The sequence below is a fragment of the Lactuca virosa genome, chromosome 7 (genome assembly GCF_052849685.1).
Source record: "Lactuca virosa cultivar CGN04683 chromosome 7, Lactuca_virosa_CGN04683_v6, whole genome shotgun sequence".
Lineage (NCBI taxonomy): Eukaryota > Viridiplantae > Streptophyta > Magnoliopsida > Asterales > Asteraceae > Lactuca > Lactuca virosa.
This window is the reverse complement of record NC_136432.1, coordinates 160,539,517-160,556,076: the sequence shown is the minus strand read 5'-3', so window position 1 is coordinate 160,556,076 and position 16,560 is coordinate 160,539,517. Positions and strand designations below refer to the sequence as shown.

The window sequence follows — 16,560 nt, the reverse complement described above, 5'->3', positions numbered from 1 at the left end:
ACGCCTCAGAGGTATAGACTCGTCAATTGGATCAACGGGAGTTTCCCCCTCAAGTTGATTGCTAGGGTTTGAGGCTCCTTCACCACTTGACTCTTGAATTTCTTCAAGGTCAATTTGCCTCCCACTGTTTCCTTGGCTTATGAACTCTCTCTCTCGAAAGACAGCCCTCCTTGCTACAAATACCACATTCTCACAAGGTCTGTAGAAGAGGTAACCAAAGGATTTCTGTGGGTAGCCGATGAAAATACACCTCTTACTTCGAGGTTCGAGCTTATCGTGAGTGTCACGTCTCACGAAAGCTTCGCAACCCCAAATATTGATGTGGGCTAGATTAGGAACTTTTCCAGTCCACATCTCGTGAGGTGTTTTGGCAACCTTCTTTGTAGGGACCAGATTAAGGATATGGGCGGCAGTCTCTAAGGCATACCGCCAGAATGAGATTGGTAGCGAAGCTCAACTCATCATGGAACGAACCATGTCCAACAAGGTTCGATTACGCCTCTCAGCTACACCATTCAACTATGGTGTCCTGGGAGGTGTCAATTGTGAGACAATCCCACATTCCCTAAGATAGCCGAGGAACTCTGTACTAAGATACTCACCACCACGATCGGATCGAAGCATCTTAATGTTCCTGCCCAATTGATTCTCTACTTCCTGTTTAAACTCTTTAAACCTATCGAAAGTTTCTGACTTATGCTTGATTAAGTAGACATATCCATATCTACTATAATCATCTGTAAAAGTCACATAATAACGATTAGCATCCCTTGTGGCAGTTTTGAAGGGTCCACATACATCTGTGTGTACTAGATCCAACAAACCCTCACCCCTAGCACACGAACCTGTGAAGGGTGACTTTGTTATTTTTCCAAATAAGCATGATTCACAACTATCATCTGACTTTAGGTCAAATGACTCCAAGACTCCATCCTTTTGAAGTTGGCCTATGCGTTTCTTGCTTACATGTCCAAGACGACAATGCCATAATGATGCTTTATCCAAGTTATTATCATTAGTAGAATCAATACACAACACATTATTTCCTAAGTTATCTACAACAGACACAGCTTCATACACACCATCACAAGGTAATGCTTTAAAATAAAACACATTATTAAAGAAAGCTTTATTCCACCAACCTCATTATCAAAAGAAAAGGTAAACCCTTGTTTGTACAAAGCATGAAAGGAAATAACATTTCTTGCCATTTCAGGCGAATAACAACATTTATTCAAATCTAAAGTAAACCCACTACTTATCAACAAAGTATAAACTCCAATCTTGGTGACAGGTGAAACTTTCCTATTCCCCATGATCAAGTTTATCTTTCCATGCTCCACATTCTCACTTATTCTTAGTCCCTGCAAATCAGAACAAATATGAATACCACAGCCGGTATCAAGGACCCAAGAGTTAGAATGGGGTGAGTTATTAGATAATGTAGTGTAAATACCTGCATGGTTGGGTTTCACTTTCCCATCCTTCAAATCTTGCTGGTACTTTGGGCAGTTCCGCTTCCAGTGCACCTTTTCATGGCAATAGAAGCATTCAGCCTCTTTTGGATCAGAAGAAGGAGTGACGAAACCTTTCTTGGTTCCTCTTGTAGAGGAGCCGTCAAGGGTCTTACCCTTGGTACTCTTCGAAGGGTTCTTCCTCTTTTTCCCTCTACCTTTCCCGATTGCCAGGACAAGGTGCGGAGTTTGGAGTAGGAGTAGGAGTGGTAACAACCGACTTACCTTTAAGACCACTTTCGGCGGTCTTCAAGAGTCCTTGAAGTTTGCCGAGGGTGACTTCTTCCTTGTTCATGTGGTATGTCATGCAGAATTGATCATAACATGATGGTAAGGAGTGCAAAATGATATCTATTGCCAACTCCTCGAGGAAGTTCACATTCAGCTTCATTAAACGGTCCACGTACCTTTGCATTTTCTGCATGTGTCCCGTGATGGATTCACCATCCTTCATTCGAGTTGTTATCATGGAGGAGATGATTTCATATCGCTCTTGACGAGCACTCTGATGGTAGCGGTCCATCAAATCCCGGTGCATATAAAAAGGATAGTAGTCCTCATAGGACTTTTGGAGCTCGGCTGTCATAGTGGCCATCATGATGCATGCCACTTTGGTAGCATCTCTTTCATGTGCCTCATATTCAGCAAGCTCCTCAGGAGTAGCAGTTGGCTCAGGTACCTTAAGCTCCTTGTCGAGAACATATTCTTTGTTCTCATAACGAGTGACCATCCTGATGTTCCTGATCCAATCTGTAAAGTTGGATCCATCAAAGATGACTCCCCCACAAAGGTTCATGAGAGAGAAGGAGCCGGTAGGGTTTGAGCCAGAAGCAACATTGTTGGAAGACATCTGAAAAGAAGAAAAGACAAGTTTAGTTTAGATATAAAGATAGTCCTTAATAAAACACCCAAATGTAATATTAAGGCTAGGATCCAATCACAATATATTATAACTTAGAAGAGGGATGACGTAATCCAAGCTATAACATATTTGAAAGGTAGGTGAATGACGATTCACCAATTTCCTCCATGAAAAACGAAATATATAAATTATTAGGTTTTTAGAAACTCCTAGATTCTTTTGAGATTCATTGAACTTTTCAATGGCATGTTTCAATCTCGAGTGTGCCCTTCATGTTTTGTGACTGGGATACCGAGGATCACAAAACAAGGTGTGAAGTAACCATGCAAATTACATGGTACCCTTAATGTTTTTCACTTAATCGATGTGCCGGTTAACCACACGTGCTCCACCGACCTATGAAAAACCTTAAGTCACCCTTTGCCTACCTTGTTAAGTCCAAGTTAGTATGCCGGTTAACCACACAGCTCCACTAACGACTTAATCAAAGTGCAAAGTGTAATTTCATGGGTTAGCACCTTATTCACATTTTTTCCTAAAGTAACTAAGATTGGGAATTTATAAAAAAATTTAGTTACTTTATAATAATCATTATACTTTTAATGAGAATTTTAAGTCATTGTCCTACCCGTTCGGCTAACGACCCTCCACCAGTCAAGGAAGCGGTGGGTGAGAGTGGACACCCATTAAGCTGCCATTTTATAGGCAACAACCTTATACCCCCCCTTATAGACCGGCTTCGTGAATGAGGCCTACTAATGGTAAAACGACTTGATCTTATACATACATACATACATACATACACATATATATATATATATATATATATATATATATATATATATATATTATTAAACTTATAATATTATAAAGCATAAGGGTTGAATTTTAACTTTTAAAATTCTAGGGGTTGGAACTAAAGTTTATTAGATGACTTTACACGTTCCAAAACTTGAGGGCAAGTTTTGTAACTTTACAAAACCTTTCAATTCATAACTTATGAGTTATTAAAATGAAGGTTCTTCATTTTTGTAACTTATGTGTTCTTTTAATGGAATTAATACAAAGTGACTTTTGGTTATCCATAACTTGAGGACAAGTTATGGACTCCATTAAAACACATAAAGATCATGAATTAAGCATTAAACAAGTAATTCCTATGATCTATCAAGAACTCATAAGAACATGAATCAACATATCAAAATTTCAAGAACATATGAACACATATAATCATGTAATTTTGATATTAGCCATTGAAAATGGATTAGAACAACCATTACACCATCTAAAACAAGTTTTAAAACACCAAAACAGTTTAGGGTAATGTTTCTAGTCCATTTCCAGCAGCAAAACTCGAAAAACTGCACTCAGGGGCTCCTACTCGTCGAGTGCAAGAACCTACTCGACAAGTAGGATGAGTTTACTCATGGACTCGTCGAGTCCCCCCATGGACTCGGCGAGTTCATGCTTCAGAATGCATAAAAAAACGAGTTTTTTTTCACAATTTTGCATCAAGTATCAAACAAACAAGCCTAGACTCTGATACCACTGATGGGTTTTTGAGCATTCAAACACTCCTAAGTATACATGCAACCCTAGAAAACCTTGGATCTATGTTTGTCTAAAATACATGTAAAATACTTTTTCCAAGGTTCATAATCCTATCTAGCATACATGGGGAACTTTAATCATAAAGATGGCTAGGATTACATACCTTGTAGTTGTTTTGATTCCTTGAAAACCTTGAGAGCCTAGCACCCCAAGTGTGATGCCTCAAATGTTTCACACAACACCAAAATGCTCTTGGAATAAACTTTGAGAGAAATGTATAACACTTGAAAATCGGCCTTGCCCTCTTGTCTCACTAGTGTAGCCGATTTTGGTTGCTCTAAGTATGCTTATATAGTATGTTGCATTAGGGTTACACCATGTAAACCCTAATGTAAAATGGCTCTTCATTTCCATGACCCATGGGTTTGTAACTCCCATGGAGCATCCTATGGACCTTAGTCCAACAAGATAATCCATGGAGCATCTAGCCCACTATACAAGTATGGATGATTTACACAATCAACCCATATATTTAATTAGTCTCCTTTTGATCACTTCATTAATTCTAGATTAATTCTTGATCAATACTAATTAAATAATACTATTAATATATTAGAACTTATAATATATTAATAAACCACAAGTGTTATTTCTCTCATTTATTCTATCCAAATGCATGATGCCATGCAACCCAAATGGACCATGCCGGTCGGGTCAAGTACATACCAGAAATAGTTATGGACTTAGACACCTTATCCAACACATATGTATTTATGACTCTAATATCGAGAACAAAGTCTACCTAGTAGACTTTAAAGGAAGAATTATAGTTCAAAACCACCATTCCCCACTCTTTTGAGAGGACATGTATTGGATTAACTTGTGGTTACTTGATCTTGTTTTGTAAGAAAATTCATGATTTTTGGCTTGTGAATCTTATCACCAAACATGAACTTCATTTCCATGTTGCTCACTTTACCGTGTTGTTCCTTTAACTTAAAGCTCCAAGGACATCCTTGTCTTTTCACCCTCAATATCTAAGTGGGTGTTTGTCATATTAGATATATTCTCTTGTAAAACACGATTTCCTATAACGAATAAACGAAAATGGAAATATGTCTCCATCCATGATATACATGCATGCAAGGGGGATATATATATATATATATATATATATATATATATATATATATATATATATATATATATATATATATATATATATATATATATACCCTAAACACCTATAAGACTTATCACACGAGGTGTATATATGAATTGAGACTTTTTCCAACACCCAAACTGACATTACTTGAAACCCAAGAGTTTGAGTTTTTTGATGTCATTCTATATGTATTCAAAGTTCATAAGTTCGGGTGAAAATATTTATGTGATAGATCGCATGTCAAATCATCCGTACGAGATTAACAAACTAGATTTTGATGAAATGAAATTGGTCCGACATGAAAAGCCAAGAGAAGAATATGCATTCTTTTTTAGCGACTTATCTAATGGTATTGATACACCTGTTGCAGTTATGCCACACCCTCGGTCTCAATATGGGAGATATATTGTCAATAATGAAGATCTAAAAGTCATTTTCTTTGGGACGAACATGTGATACTTTTTTCATCGATTGTTTGAATGTAACTTTCTTTAGTGAGTGATAACTTTTTTAAATTCTTTATCTTCTTTTTATGATGGATAGGTATGTCATTGTCAAGACTTATGAGAATCGTGAGTGGATTTGCATATTTCATATTATTTTCAACAAGTGTGGTTATTGCAGGCCTATTTGGCTTAGGCACATCTGTTGTTAATATTGGACTATGGATATAAATGACAATGGAAATATTGAGTTTCGAAGTTTAAAGTTTAAACTGTGATAAAGATATGATATGATAGTACGTCCAATATAACATTTTTGGTTTAGTACTTTAGTCAGCAGGACGTCCTATCTTAGATTTTCAGAGCCGGTCCCGAGGATTTAAATGCCCAGGACAAACCAGATAAAAAAGCCCATATTGCTATTATACGTTTTTTATTTTTAAATAAATAAATATAATATATAATAAAAAAAATTGGGTCCAGTTCAGCTGTCTACTTTGTTCTCCTCAACACCCCATGTTGGTTTTCAAAAATGATATAAATCAAAATAATATTATTACCAGAAAGACGTCTAATTTACTACGAAAATTTCCAGATAAAAAAAAGTTGGAAGCACCGACCATTTTATGAAAAAATACCAACACAAAGAAAACCCTAACTTATATTTTACCTACAAAATACCGCCAATAAGTAAAATCCGTTGGAAATTTCCGACCTTTTTTCCAACCAAAATAAATAATATTTAAAAAAATAAGTTTCCTCGAAATTGTGTCGGATATTTTCGACCCTTTTTCCAACCAAAGTAATTAGTATCATTTTAAGAGGCAATATTTGATCCCTACAAAGAGGTTTAACAAAACAACCAAACGGAACAAATAGGATGCGAAGATACTAATATAATAATGTCTAACAAAAAAACAAACAATATATCAACAAACAACAATAGTGAGGCAAAAGATTTAACGTGATTCCACAACCGAAGAGGTTGTGTATATCCATAAAAGAGGGATACTATCTTGTATATTGCACAATCAAAGGAGGATGACAAAACTTACCGATGGTACAAATATTTATCAAAAGTAAGAAAATTCATCAAAAATCGCCTAGGAGAGAAAAATGAAGCACTAGCCCTAAAATGAGTGAAATTCAACAATTTAAATGAAAACAACCCAAAAGGGTTACTTCAGGTGGCCGAGTCAAGTGGCCATTTGTTGAAAAACTGAAAATCGTCACTTGAAGTGGCGACCAACTAGCGAATATTGTATGATCATAAAATCCTACACCACGATCACTTGAAGTTGCCAACAAGTGGCGATTTCTTATTGTCAGAAATTTCTTCCAAGATCTTCAAACCGGTTGCACACTTCCACACACTTCCATCTTGTTCGTTTGTTTCTAAAAACGATTTTAGTGTTCGTGTTCTTGATTCTTGTTTAATTTATGGGTTCATATTCTGTAACATCCCAACTCTCAGAGTAAAATTTTCATTTTTTTCAAAACCAACACAAAGACCATAATTGTTTACAAAACATTCTTTTAAAAGTAATAATCATAAATTAGAGTATCCCAAAATCCAATAACATAAAAAATCCGAAGGATGTGCACGATCACGCCTTTGCTTTCCCCCGATCATCTGAAGTACCTGAAACAATGAGCTGAAACCGTAAGCCAAAGCTTAGTGATTTCCCCCAAAGTACCACACACAACTATACAGACACCAACATGCATACATGAGCCTTTAGTGTGACTAGACTGCCTCGCAGGCCTATAGACTATTTGGACCGCTCTCAGAGCCTTTAGCATAACTGGACCGCTGCACCGGGCCTTTAGTCTATCTGGACCGCTATCCGGGCCTTCGGCTTGACTAGACCGCCTTGCAGGTCTTCAGTCTATCCGGACCGCCCTGGGTGTCTTGGCCTTTAGCACTAGCGGATCCGCCTCAACCTGAAAAACCATAACATGGCGACATATACAATAACAATAAATAATCAGCAAACACAGGTAGTCCTACAGATCTACCAGTATAACATATATCCAACAACACAGGTAGTCTTACAGATCTACCAGTCTAATCACATAACCAGTGAGCACATAATCTTAGCATAACATCACACAACAAACCAGGATATCTAATCCAATGGGACGACCTTGGTGCCTTCGACCCATAAGTATAGTGAGGAAAACTCACCTCTCAGTCTGAACAGATAGTTAAATAGGTCACTGCTCCGAATATTAGCTCTACCAGTCACCTATACATCAAATAGTCACCAATCTCAACTACAACTCAAAATACCCAAAATACCCTTAAGTCAAACTTGATCAAATCTTGGTCAAAGTCAAAAGTCAAAGAAGTCAATCGATTCAACTCAGTTGAGTACGCCCAACGTACTCAACTTGTATGCACGGCGTAATACACGTCTTGACCAGAATATGGGACTCCCATCGCATATGCACGGCGTACTCTCATGTACGCCCATCATACATTGTCTGAATGCATTCCTTCCTTTTAAGGGCTTATTCCATAAAGTCCCTTCGTCCGAATACATATCAAGTCCTCAAATAATGTCCTTAATCATAAAGTTTCCAACTTTATGATCTTGCATAACTATTAAGTGCTCAATACCAAAAACCCTAACTTAATACAAGGTGTAAACCACTAAAGAGCATGCATGGAGTGAAACTAAGATCCAAGATTACATTGTTATGACTCTAAACACTCCAAAATGTCTGAAAGGACAACTCAAATGAATTAGAGTAACCCATACTCAAATACATCAAGCTTATGGGACCAAAATGAACACAAATCCATAACTAATCAAGATCTAAGTAAAACTTCATCAATATCGGATATTTTTACCTCCAACTGGTGCAAAATGATGACTTCTGGATCCAAAGTGCTCCAAGCTTCCAAGATGTTTTCCTTTCCTTCTCCTTCCTATAAGAACACCAAAACACACACTAATGGCTCAAAGATGCTCTCAAAATGGATTAGGGTTTGCAAAGTACGAAATGGGGCTGGAGGCTGATAAATGAAGAGGTCTCAAAGAGTTAAGGATGTTTAAATAGGGTCCAAACCCTAAAAATCAGGGTTTGACCCCTGACCACGTACGCCCAACATACTCAACTGGGTACATTTTCCACTTAATTGCCATTTGTGACCAATTTGCAAACAATTCTCATACCAAGGGTCAAAATGTAAAATACCTGGAATCGAGATGTTATAATTCTCTCTCACTTGAATCAGACTTCGTCCTCGAAGTCCGCCCCCGTAGAAAATTATGAATAAAGAATCCTTGACCCACGAACTTAACCAATGGAGAATAACCATCATTACTCTTCCTGAAATCCGGAAATCCAATACCTTTCCTAACTCCTAGACAGGAAAAACCATCTCGTAACACCGTCAATACGACTTCACTCCCAAACCCGAATCATACAGAACCCTTCCGACCTGAATTTCCTTGCTGATACCACTAGTAAACATAACCTCTGACTATTCACTACTGTTGAACCCTCCATTCGAAACCAAGGCGACTCCCAACACGAGTCTTAACTAAATAGTCGTTGAAGTGAAACATGTACAATGCCAACATATTCCACACACTCACTTTAACCACTTCGAAGTCAAGGTATCTTATACAGAAAATTCGAGAGACCAGTCGAAACCCGTTGTTGCCAGCAACAACCCAATAACCTGAGAATACTTAACGCAACAACTATCTTTCTCTCCTTAACTGTAAGACCAAACTTCCAGTGAGAACTAAACAACCGAGAACTCTCAAACTACAACCACCAATATACCCTCAGAAACAGGGAACCCATTAGTTCTAAATTTCAGAAACCATACTCTAAGGCTGATGATCATTCATTCGTCGTACCTACCCTAGTCCTTGACTAGGAACACCATCAAAACATGCGAAAAGAATACTCAACACATACCGATCGTGAATTTCAACCAATCCCAAATCTGAAAGTCGTGCCCAAAAACCTTAAATACACATTTGACTTCATGACAAGTCATCACCGATCCACTGCTCCCACGAGCTTAATGAGGGTTCATCCAAGAATTTTGTGTTGCATATAAATCCCTCATCAGATCAGGTGTATCCCCACCTGACAAAACACTCGAGACATTCACAATGAACTTCATGACTCGAGATTCCATAATCGATACCCAACATTGGTAACCAAACTCCTGATAAGCAGCCCGCAAGCAAACGGGGTTCATAATGCAAATACTCCAAAAAGACTTCTAATGCACAACTATTACTCACAACAACCTTCTGAAATTCGTTTATGGGCAGGAGCTTGAAGAACTGATGAACAAACCCTAGATTTTAGGGGTTTTGATTTTTTTTGGTTTTGAGTTCTTTTTATCATCAACCCTTGGGTTTGGATCCAGATTTTTGTGTTCACATATGTGTTCTAGGTTCGTGTTCTTGTTCTTGACAGGATTTCTGAAACCGTATAAATCAAAAGCTAAAACTTATGAACAACCTCAAACGATTTGGAACAATATTTAACACACATGTTTGTTTTTTCAAATTCATCGGAAAATTCATATATTCGTCGGAAAATTCATATTTTTACCGGAAAATTCATATAGTGGCCAAAAAATTCAATTTGACCGGTTAAACCTATAATAACCGGTCAATGATATTTTCTAAACATCTAAAACAAGTAAAAAAAAAGACCAAATAACTATAGTTCGTTATCCTACGAGTCATTTTCCCAAAATATAATCATGAGCCAAGAAACTTTGCCACTATATATATTCTAGAATCTAGACTATGAACTAAAAAAGCTTCTTTTTTTCCGTTACCATGTGAATTCCAAACCTCGCAATTGAATCTTCCCGGCAAAATCATATTCTATTCGATGTTCACCAAGGTCATGCTCCGACCATCTTCCTCTCTTTCACTTTCTCTCTCTCCTCCTCTTACACCTTTCTTCTCCAAGCCCAGCACCGCCATCTCTTTCCGTCGCATCGCCGTCGTCTCCGCTGCGCATTCCCTTTCTGTGACCCTTGATGAAACTCACCCTTACGGGCCTTCTTTATCCAAAGGCCACCAACCCTCTGTGGAACCCAAATCACTACAGCAAGATAACGAAAATATATTCGATGAAACCCGTTTTATTCGTGTTTTTGACATTTCTGCAATTCGGGTCTCCGCCGATCGATGCTACGCCCTCGAAAGCCAACTCCGTGGTCATCTCTTGAACTGGCCTCGGATTCGGAACATAGCTAGGGTTCCTGGAGACGAAATTGATGGCGAATTACAGAAGTATTTCAACTCAAATGACGGTGAACCCTTAGAGTCTTTGAACCGGAGAATTTACGGAAAGGCTGAGGGAGATGGGGAGCCATTGAGTCCAGTCTTGTACAGAGATAAGCTTGCAAAAACTTTCAATTCGAGAGGTTATGAAAAATTCAGGAATTTGGCTAAGTTGTCGAGACCAAAGAGGAAGACTAAAAAGGAGCCGAGTCAAATCAGAGAGCATAAAAGTAACGAATGTTATTTAGTAGACGAGGTCGTGGAGAATCATGCGAGCGACCATGAGAAAGGGGAGGATTTGAGTGGGTTACTTGGAGACGATGCGTACAGATTAGGGAAATGGAAAGGCTCAACAAGGTTATTGCTTTTGGATGAGAAACATGCATATAAGTCGTTCGATGAAATGCCTGAAGCAATTAAGGTATTCATTCCAGCTTACTTTACCTGATTCATGAACTTATTATATGTGTTTGATCATCTGTTTTCTTCAGGCATGCTTAACGGGATCACCATTTGAACTTGTGAGATGCAATCTGACTTTGTATTACAGTTATTGGCAAATGAATGAGGTATCCATTGACCATTAAAACTCCCAACTAAATTTACTTTTCTGCCCCTCTATTTCCCCGATACTGCACTATAGGTTTCAATGTGACTTCCTTAATAAAGTTTATATCTTGGAATGTTTTGAATCATGTTTATTTATGCAAAAACTGCAGATTTTAGAGGCTTTGCTTCCAAAGGGTATAATCGTCCCTTCATCCTTTGAGACTGTAGGCCATATCATCCACCTAAACTTGAGGGAAGAACATCTTCCATACAAGAATCTTATAGCTAAGGTTGTTTTGGACAAAAACAAGCCAAAAATACAAACAGTTGTCAACAAGATTGATTCTATCAATAATGACTTTAGAACCATGTCACTTGAAGTTTTAGCTGGAAATCATTCTCTTGTGACAAGAGTAGTAGAAAATGGACTTCATTTTCATGTTGATTTGGCAACAGTGTAAGTTTTCTTTCTGAAATCATCCTCTTGTTTCCCTCATTAACTCCCAACTTTGAGTAAATCACAGTTTTGGTCCCTGAGTATAGCACTTTTTACAGTTTTGGTCCGAAAATGTTTCTTTTTGCAGTTTTGATCCTTATTACAAGTTTTCATATAGGTTTTAGTGCCTGGATCGTTAATCTAACTACTCAACTGTTCATTTTTTGAAATGACAATTTTGCCCTTGTACCAAAAAAAAAAAACTGTATACCATAGGTATCAAATCTCCAAATTTCTCCTAATTTTTTAATCAAGGGTTATAACATTTAGAGTAAGTTACAAAAATGGTCCCTGTGCTTTCTGATTTCTACAATGTTTAGTCCAAATTTAAAAAAAATACACTTTTGGTCCTTATGTCAATGATTGTGTCAATTCTGTTCCTTATGTCTTTCTAATTGTGGTCCTTGTTTCAAGGTTTGAGGAACCAAAATCTGTATGGAAACCCTGAAATAAGGACCAAATATGACACACAAAAAAAATTCAATTTTGGACTAAACATGGTAAAAATTAGAAAGAAAAGGGACCTTCATTGACCCTTGTACATTATGCAGGTACTGGAGCTCAAAATTGGCAACAGAAAGGCAGAGGCTTTTAAATTCTTTTACAAGGAGTGATGTTGTTTGTATGTTTTCTTCAATCTTGATCTTATTACCTATAAAGATGCTGATGTCATATTAAATATTTATGATTTTTGTATTTTTATTTTGTCGATGAAAGATGAGAATAATCTGAATTCTGAAACAGGTGATGTGTTTGCTGGGGTTGGCCCTTTGGCTATATCTGCAGCTAAAAAGGTGAAGCATGTTTATGCAAATGATTTAAATCCTCATGCTATTGATTATATTGAAAGAAATTGTGTCCTCAACAAACTTGAAAGAAAAATTGAGGTTTGTATCTAATTATTTCACATTTTTTTTTCTTCAAGATTTGAGCTTATTATGTTTTTCTGTTTTGAATTATTTAAACATCTTTATATATATAAAATTTGAAGGTATTTAATATGGATGGGAGAAGATTCATTGATGCTATTTTCAAGAGTCAAAGTTCAAGAGCTATCACACAAGTAGTCATGAATCTTCCCAAAGATGCAGCTGAGTATCTTGGTAAGTTATAACAAATAATACAAAACAAAATTCTGTATTATTATTATTATGTAAATATGTCGTTTTATTTATTTTTGCTGATTTGAATTTGGCAGATGCATTTAAGGGAATATTTAGAGACACGGATATGAACAAAGAGTTAATCATGCCAAAAATCCATGTCTATGGATTCTCAAAAGCTGAAGATCCAGAATTTGATTTCCATGAGGTTTGACATATAAAATTTAGGTCAAAAATACAAAATAAAACACACACCAGTACTTTCACCATTCTATCGATTTAGCCATTTAACTATTTTTTTATATTTCACTTTTTTTTTCTCGCAAAAATGTTAATATTTTGCGAAATGACAATGTCATTTTGCATTAAAAAATAAGTTCTTTTTGTAGCTTTTTGAAACCTATTGCGAGTATAAAGTGATTTCGCAAGGTGGTAATATATAAAAAAAGGTAGTTGATTTGTTAAATGTAACGTTATATGGTGGTTATTTTTTGCGATAATCCCATTAAAAAATAATAGTTTAGTTAATTTGATAAAATTGTGAAAATTACGTTATGTTTTTTTTTTTTCATATATCAAAACCGGTATATTAGGAAATTTAAAAAAAAATAGAAAAAAGTATGACGGTTGAAACAATTAAGTGTCTAAATCAATAAAATTGTGAGAAAACGTTGTGTAACAATTTACATAAATGAGTAATTATTTGTTGATAAATTTTAATATGTATATATATTTTTTTTATTGGTGGTTTTAATTAGCGGATAAGAATTGCATTATCGGAAGTGGCATTCGAAGTAAAAATGCATAAAGTACGTCTTGTTGCCCCTGGAAAATGGATGTTGTGTGCATCATTTGTTCTCCCTGAGCGAGTCGCATTTGCTGAGCCCATCTTGGAAATGTAATTTGAATTCTATTTAAAAAAGTGAGATAATTTGTAGATATATTTTTATTAGGGCTAATTGCAAAAAATAACAATGTATTTTTGCTTATTATTGTATTATAGCATCCAAATTTCGCCATTATCATGTTGTACTTTTCCAATATTTTATCGATATAATATCTTAGGTAAAACAATATTACATCTCTATAAGATATTACAATTTACAAACCAATAGATTCTAACTAATCTATATAAGTTTGTTGAAGTTTGTTGCACATTTGTTAAGGATGTTTTAGTGTTTGGATAAGGCAGAAATGAAAGTCCTTATTTATTTTTAATTAATAGTTTTTAAAACAACTTATAATTTATTTAAACCAAATTACCATACTAAGTTTATCATAACCCTACATTTTTATATACATATATCTAAAATAACTTATCAGTTTATTACATTTTGGTATTGGATAACTTTATCCAAACGTTTTTACTAAAATTATGTTTTAACATGGGATAAACAAATATTTTTTTTTTATAAATAAGAATCCCAAAGACTAAGGGGCTATTTGGTACAGGGAAATAAAATCAGAGAATTGTTTGGTTAATAAAAAAAGGAAGGAATTGAGAAATAAATCAATTCCTTTTCCATCAAAACAATTCCCTATTAAAAATAGAGAAAAGGGGAGAAATAAAACACACGCATAGGACGAGAATCGGAAAAAAAAGCGGAGAAATCAATCTCACCCCCATTCGAACCCTCCTACGTACATGCAATCGGATTTTATTCAAAGATTTCATCCCAATTTCATGCAATCGGCCCATGTTGTCTTCTCGTTTGCCCTACTGCATATTCGATTTCACCGAGTCTCACGACTTCACACAGCCTCACGACCTTACGATCTCTAGGTTGCCTATTCTTGTCGATTTTTTCACCACATTCTTCAATTCAAGGTATGACTAAACGATTCTTGTTAATCTTGCTATGAAATATGTTTTTTAGTTCTAGTTCAAGAATTTTGTTTCTGAATTCTATATGAATCTCTTCTTTGTACATGTTTGAATCTTTGCTAAATTGAAATCTGGTGTTTGAAGCTTGTAGTTTAGTGTTGAATGATATGATAGATTGCCATTTCTCACTGTTTGTGCTTCAGTTGTATGTACAAAAGCCAAAAAAAAAAAAAAAAATTACAATTTCAGATTTTTTAGATTGCCATTTCCAACTTTGAACCATTAAAAAATATTCATATGAGATCGGAACGAGGCGTTTTTTTTCCTTCAGATTGTAGTCTTTTGTCTTGTCTACACTTTAGTATTAAAAAACAACTTAATTGGTTAAGATATGGCTGAGTTATACAGCCTTAAACAGGGGCTGTTAGAGATGTCTAATATTTCAGCATTGTTTAGTTTTTTTCTTTACTTTGAACCATCATAATATCTTCATACTAGCTCGGAATGATGCGTTTTTTTCTAGATAGTAGTCTTCTGTCTTGTCTACACTTTAGAATCAAGAAATAACTTATTTGGTTAAGTTTTGGCTGAGTTATACATCCCTAAACAGGTGCTATTAAGATTACTGCATAATATTTCAACACTTTTTAAAATATTTTGTCCAACTTTGAACCGTCATAAAATCTTCATACTAACTCGGAATGAGGCGTTTGTTTTCCAGTTTGTAGTCCACTGTTTTTTCTATGTTTTAGAATAAAAAATAGCTTATTTGGATAAGTTTAGGCTGAGTTATACAACCCTAAACAGGTGCTGTTAAGATTAATGCATAATATTTCAGTACTTCTAACAATTTTTTGTCCAACTTTGAACCATCATAAAATCTTCATACGAACTCGGAATGAGGCAAAATTTTTTCCAGATTGTAGTCCCCTGTCTTGTCTACGTTTTGGTCTCAAGAAATAGCTTATTTGGTTTGGTTTTGGCTGAGTTATGCAACTCCAAACATTGGCTGTTAGGATTTTTGTACAATATTTCAACATTTTTTTTTTGCTTTTTTGTCCTAACTCTTCCTTGTTTCTATATACGTAGATGACACGAACACCTTTGCAACAACAGATTGTAAGAAATAGACAAATTCTTAGGACATCCGCCGTAAGAGCATTTTATGCAATGCATGTTATGATTCGTTGGTGGATGATGTATGATTTTTCTAAGAATCGTTTAGAAAAAACTACAATATTACGGGAAATATACTTAATGAGTTACCATAATGGACGTGATAGTATTCACGATATGGTTTATAAAAGTGACAAAACAAGTCTGGTTAACATAAGAATGAATAGAAATGCATTTACAAGACTATGTGACATGCTTGAACAAAGAGGGGAGGGGGGGGGTTGAAAAATAGCAAAAGCATGTTAATTGACGAGCAAGTTGCTATGTTCTTACACGTACTTGCACATAACGAAAAAATAGGATTATTGTCACACCCCCAAACCAAGGATGACGGAAACGTCCGGGGGTGGAGGACTTCATGTATAGTATCACAACAACGAGTATAATAGTGCTCAAAGTAAATACAACCATCATAAATATAATTGAAAAGGTTACACCATAGTATATGTTTACATGTTTCAAAATCAATTACATTATGATGACAAAATGAACTGTTTGACGATTTAACGTCCCATCCTCAAAATGCTGTTGATTTCCTATTTCACTGATTTCCTGAGAATACAAGTAGTTTTTAAAAAGTGTCAACAATTAAGTTGGTGA

General features: G+C 35.7%; 1 protein-coding gene across 1 annotated transcript; it reads left to right on the top strand.

Annotated features, from left to right (window-relative positions):
• Positions 1 to 10,320: 10,320 nt before the first annotated feature.
• LOC145125504 (Met-10+ like family protein) lies at positions 10,321 to 13,981 on the top strand. Its single transcript, XM_079060957.1, has 8 exons — positions 10,321 to 11,232; positions 11,303 to 11,380; positions 11,531 to 11,817; positions 12,408 to 12,478; positions 12,601 to 12,743; positions 12,848 to 12,959; positions 13,055 to 13,167; positions 13,718 to 13,981. Exons 1-8 carry the CDS (start codon positions 10,414 to 10,416, stop codon positions 13,859 to 13,861), a joined length of 1,767 nt encoding a protein of 588 aa, XP_078917083.1. The 5' UTR covers positions 10,321 to 10,413; the 3' UTR covers positions 13,862 to 13,981.
• The last annotated feature ends 2,579 nt before the right edge of the window (positions 13,982 to 16,560 follow it).

Bases quoted from the DNA above. Each gene is read 5' to 3' on its own strand.
- LOC145125504 (XM_079060957.1), top strand. From the start codon at position 10,414: ATGTTCACCAAGGTCATGCTCCGACCATCTTCCTCTCTTTCACTTTCT. The intron at 12,744-12,847 runs GTTTGTATCTAA...TAAAATTTGAAG, and splicing joins AACTTGAAAGAAAAATTGAG to GTATTTAATATGGATGGGAG. The intron at 12,960-13,054 runs GTAAGTTATAAC...TGAATTTGGCAG, and splicing joins AGATGCAGCTGAGTATCTTG to ATGCATTTAAGGGAATATTT.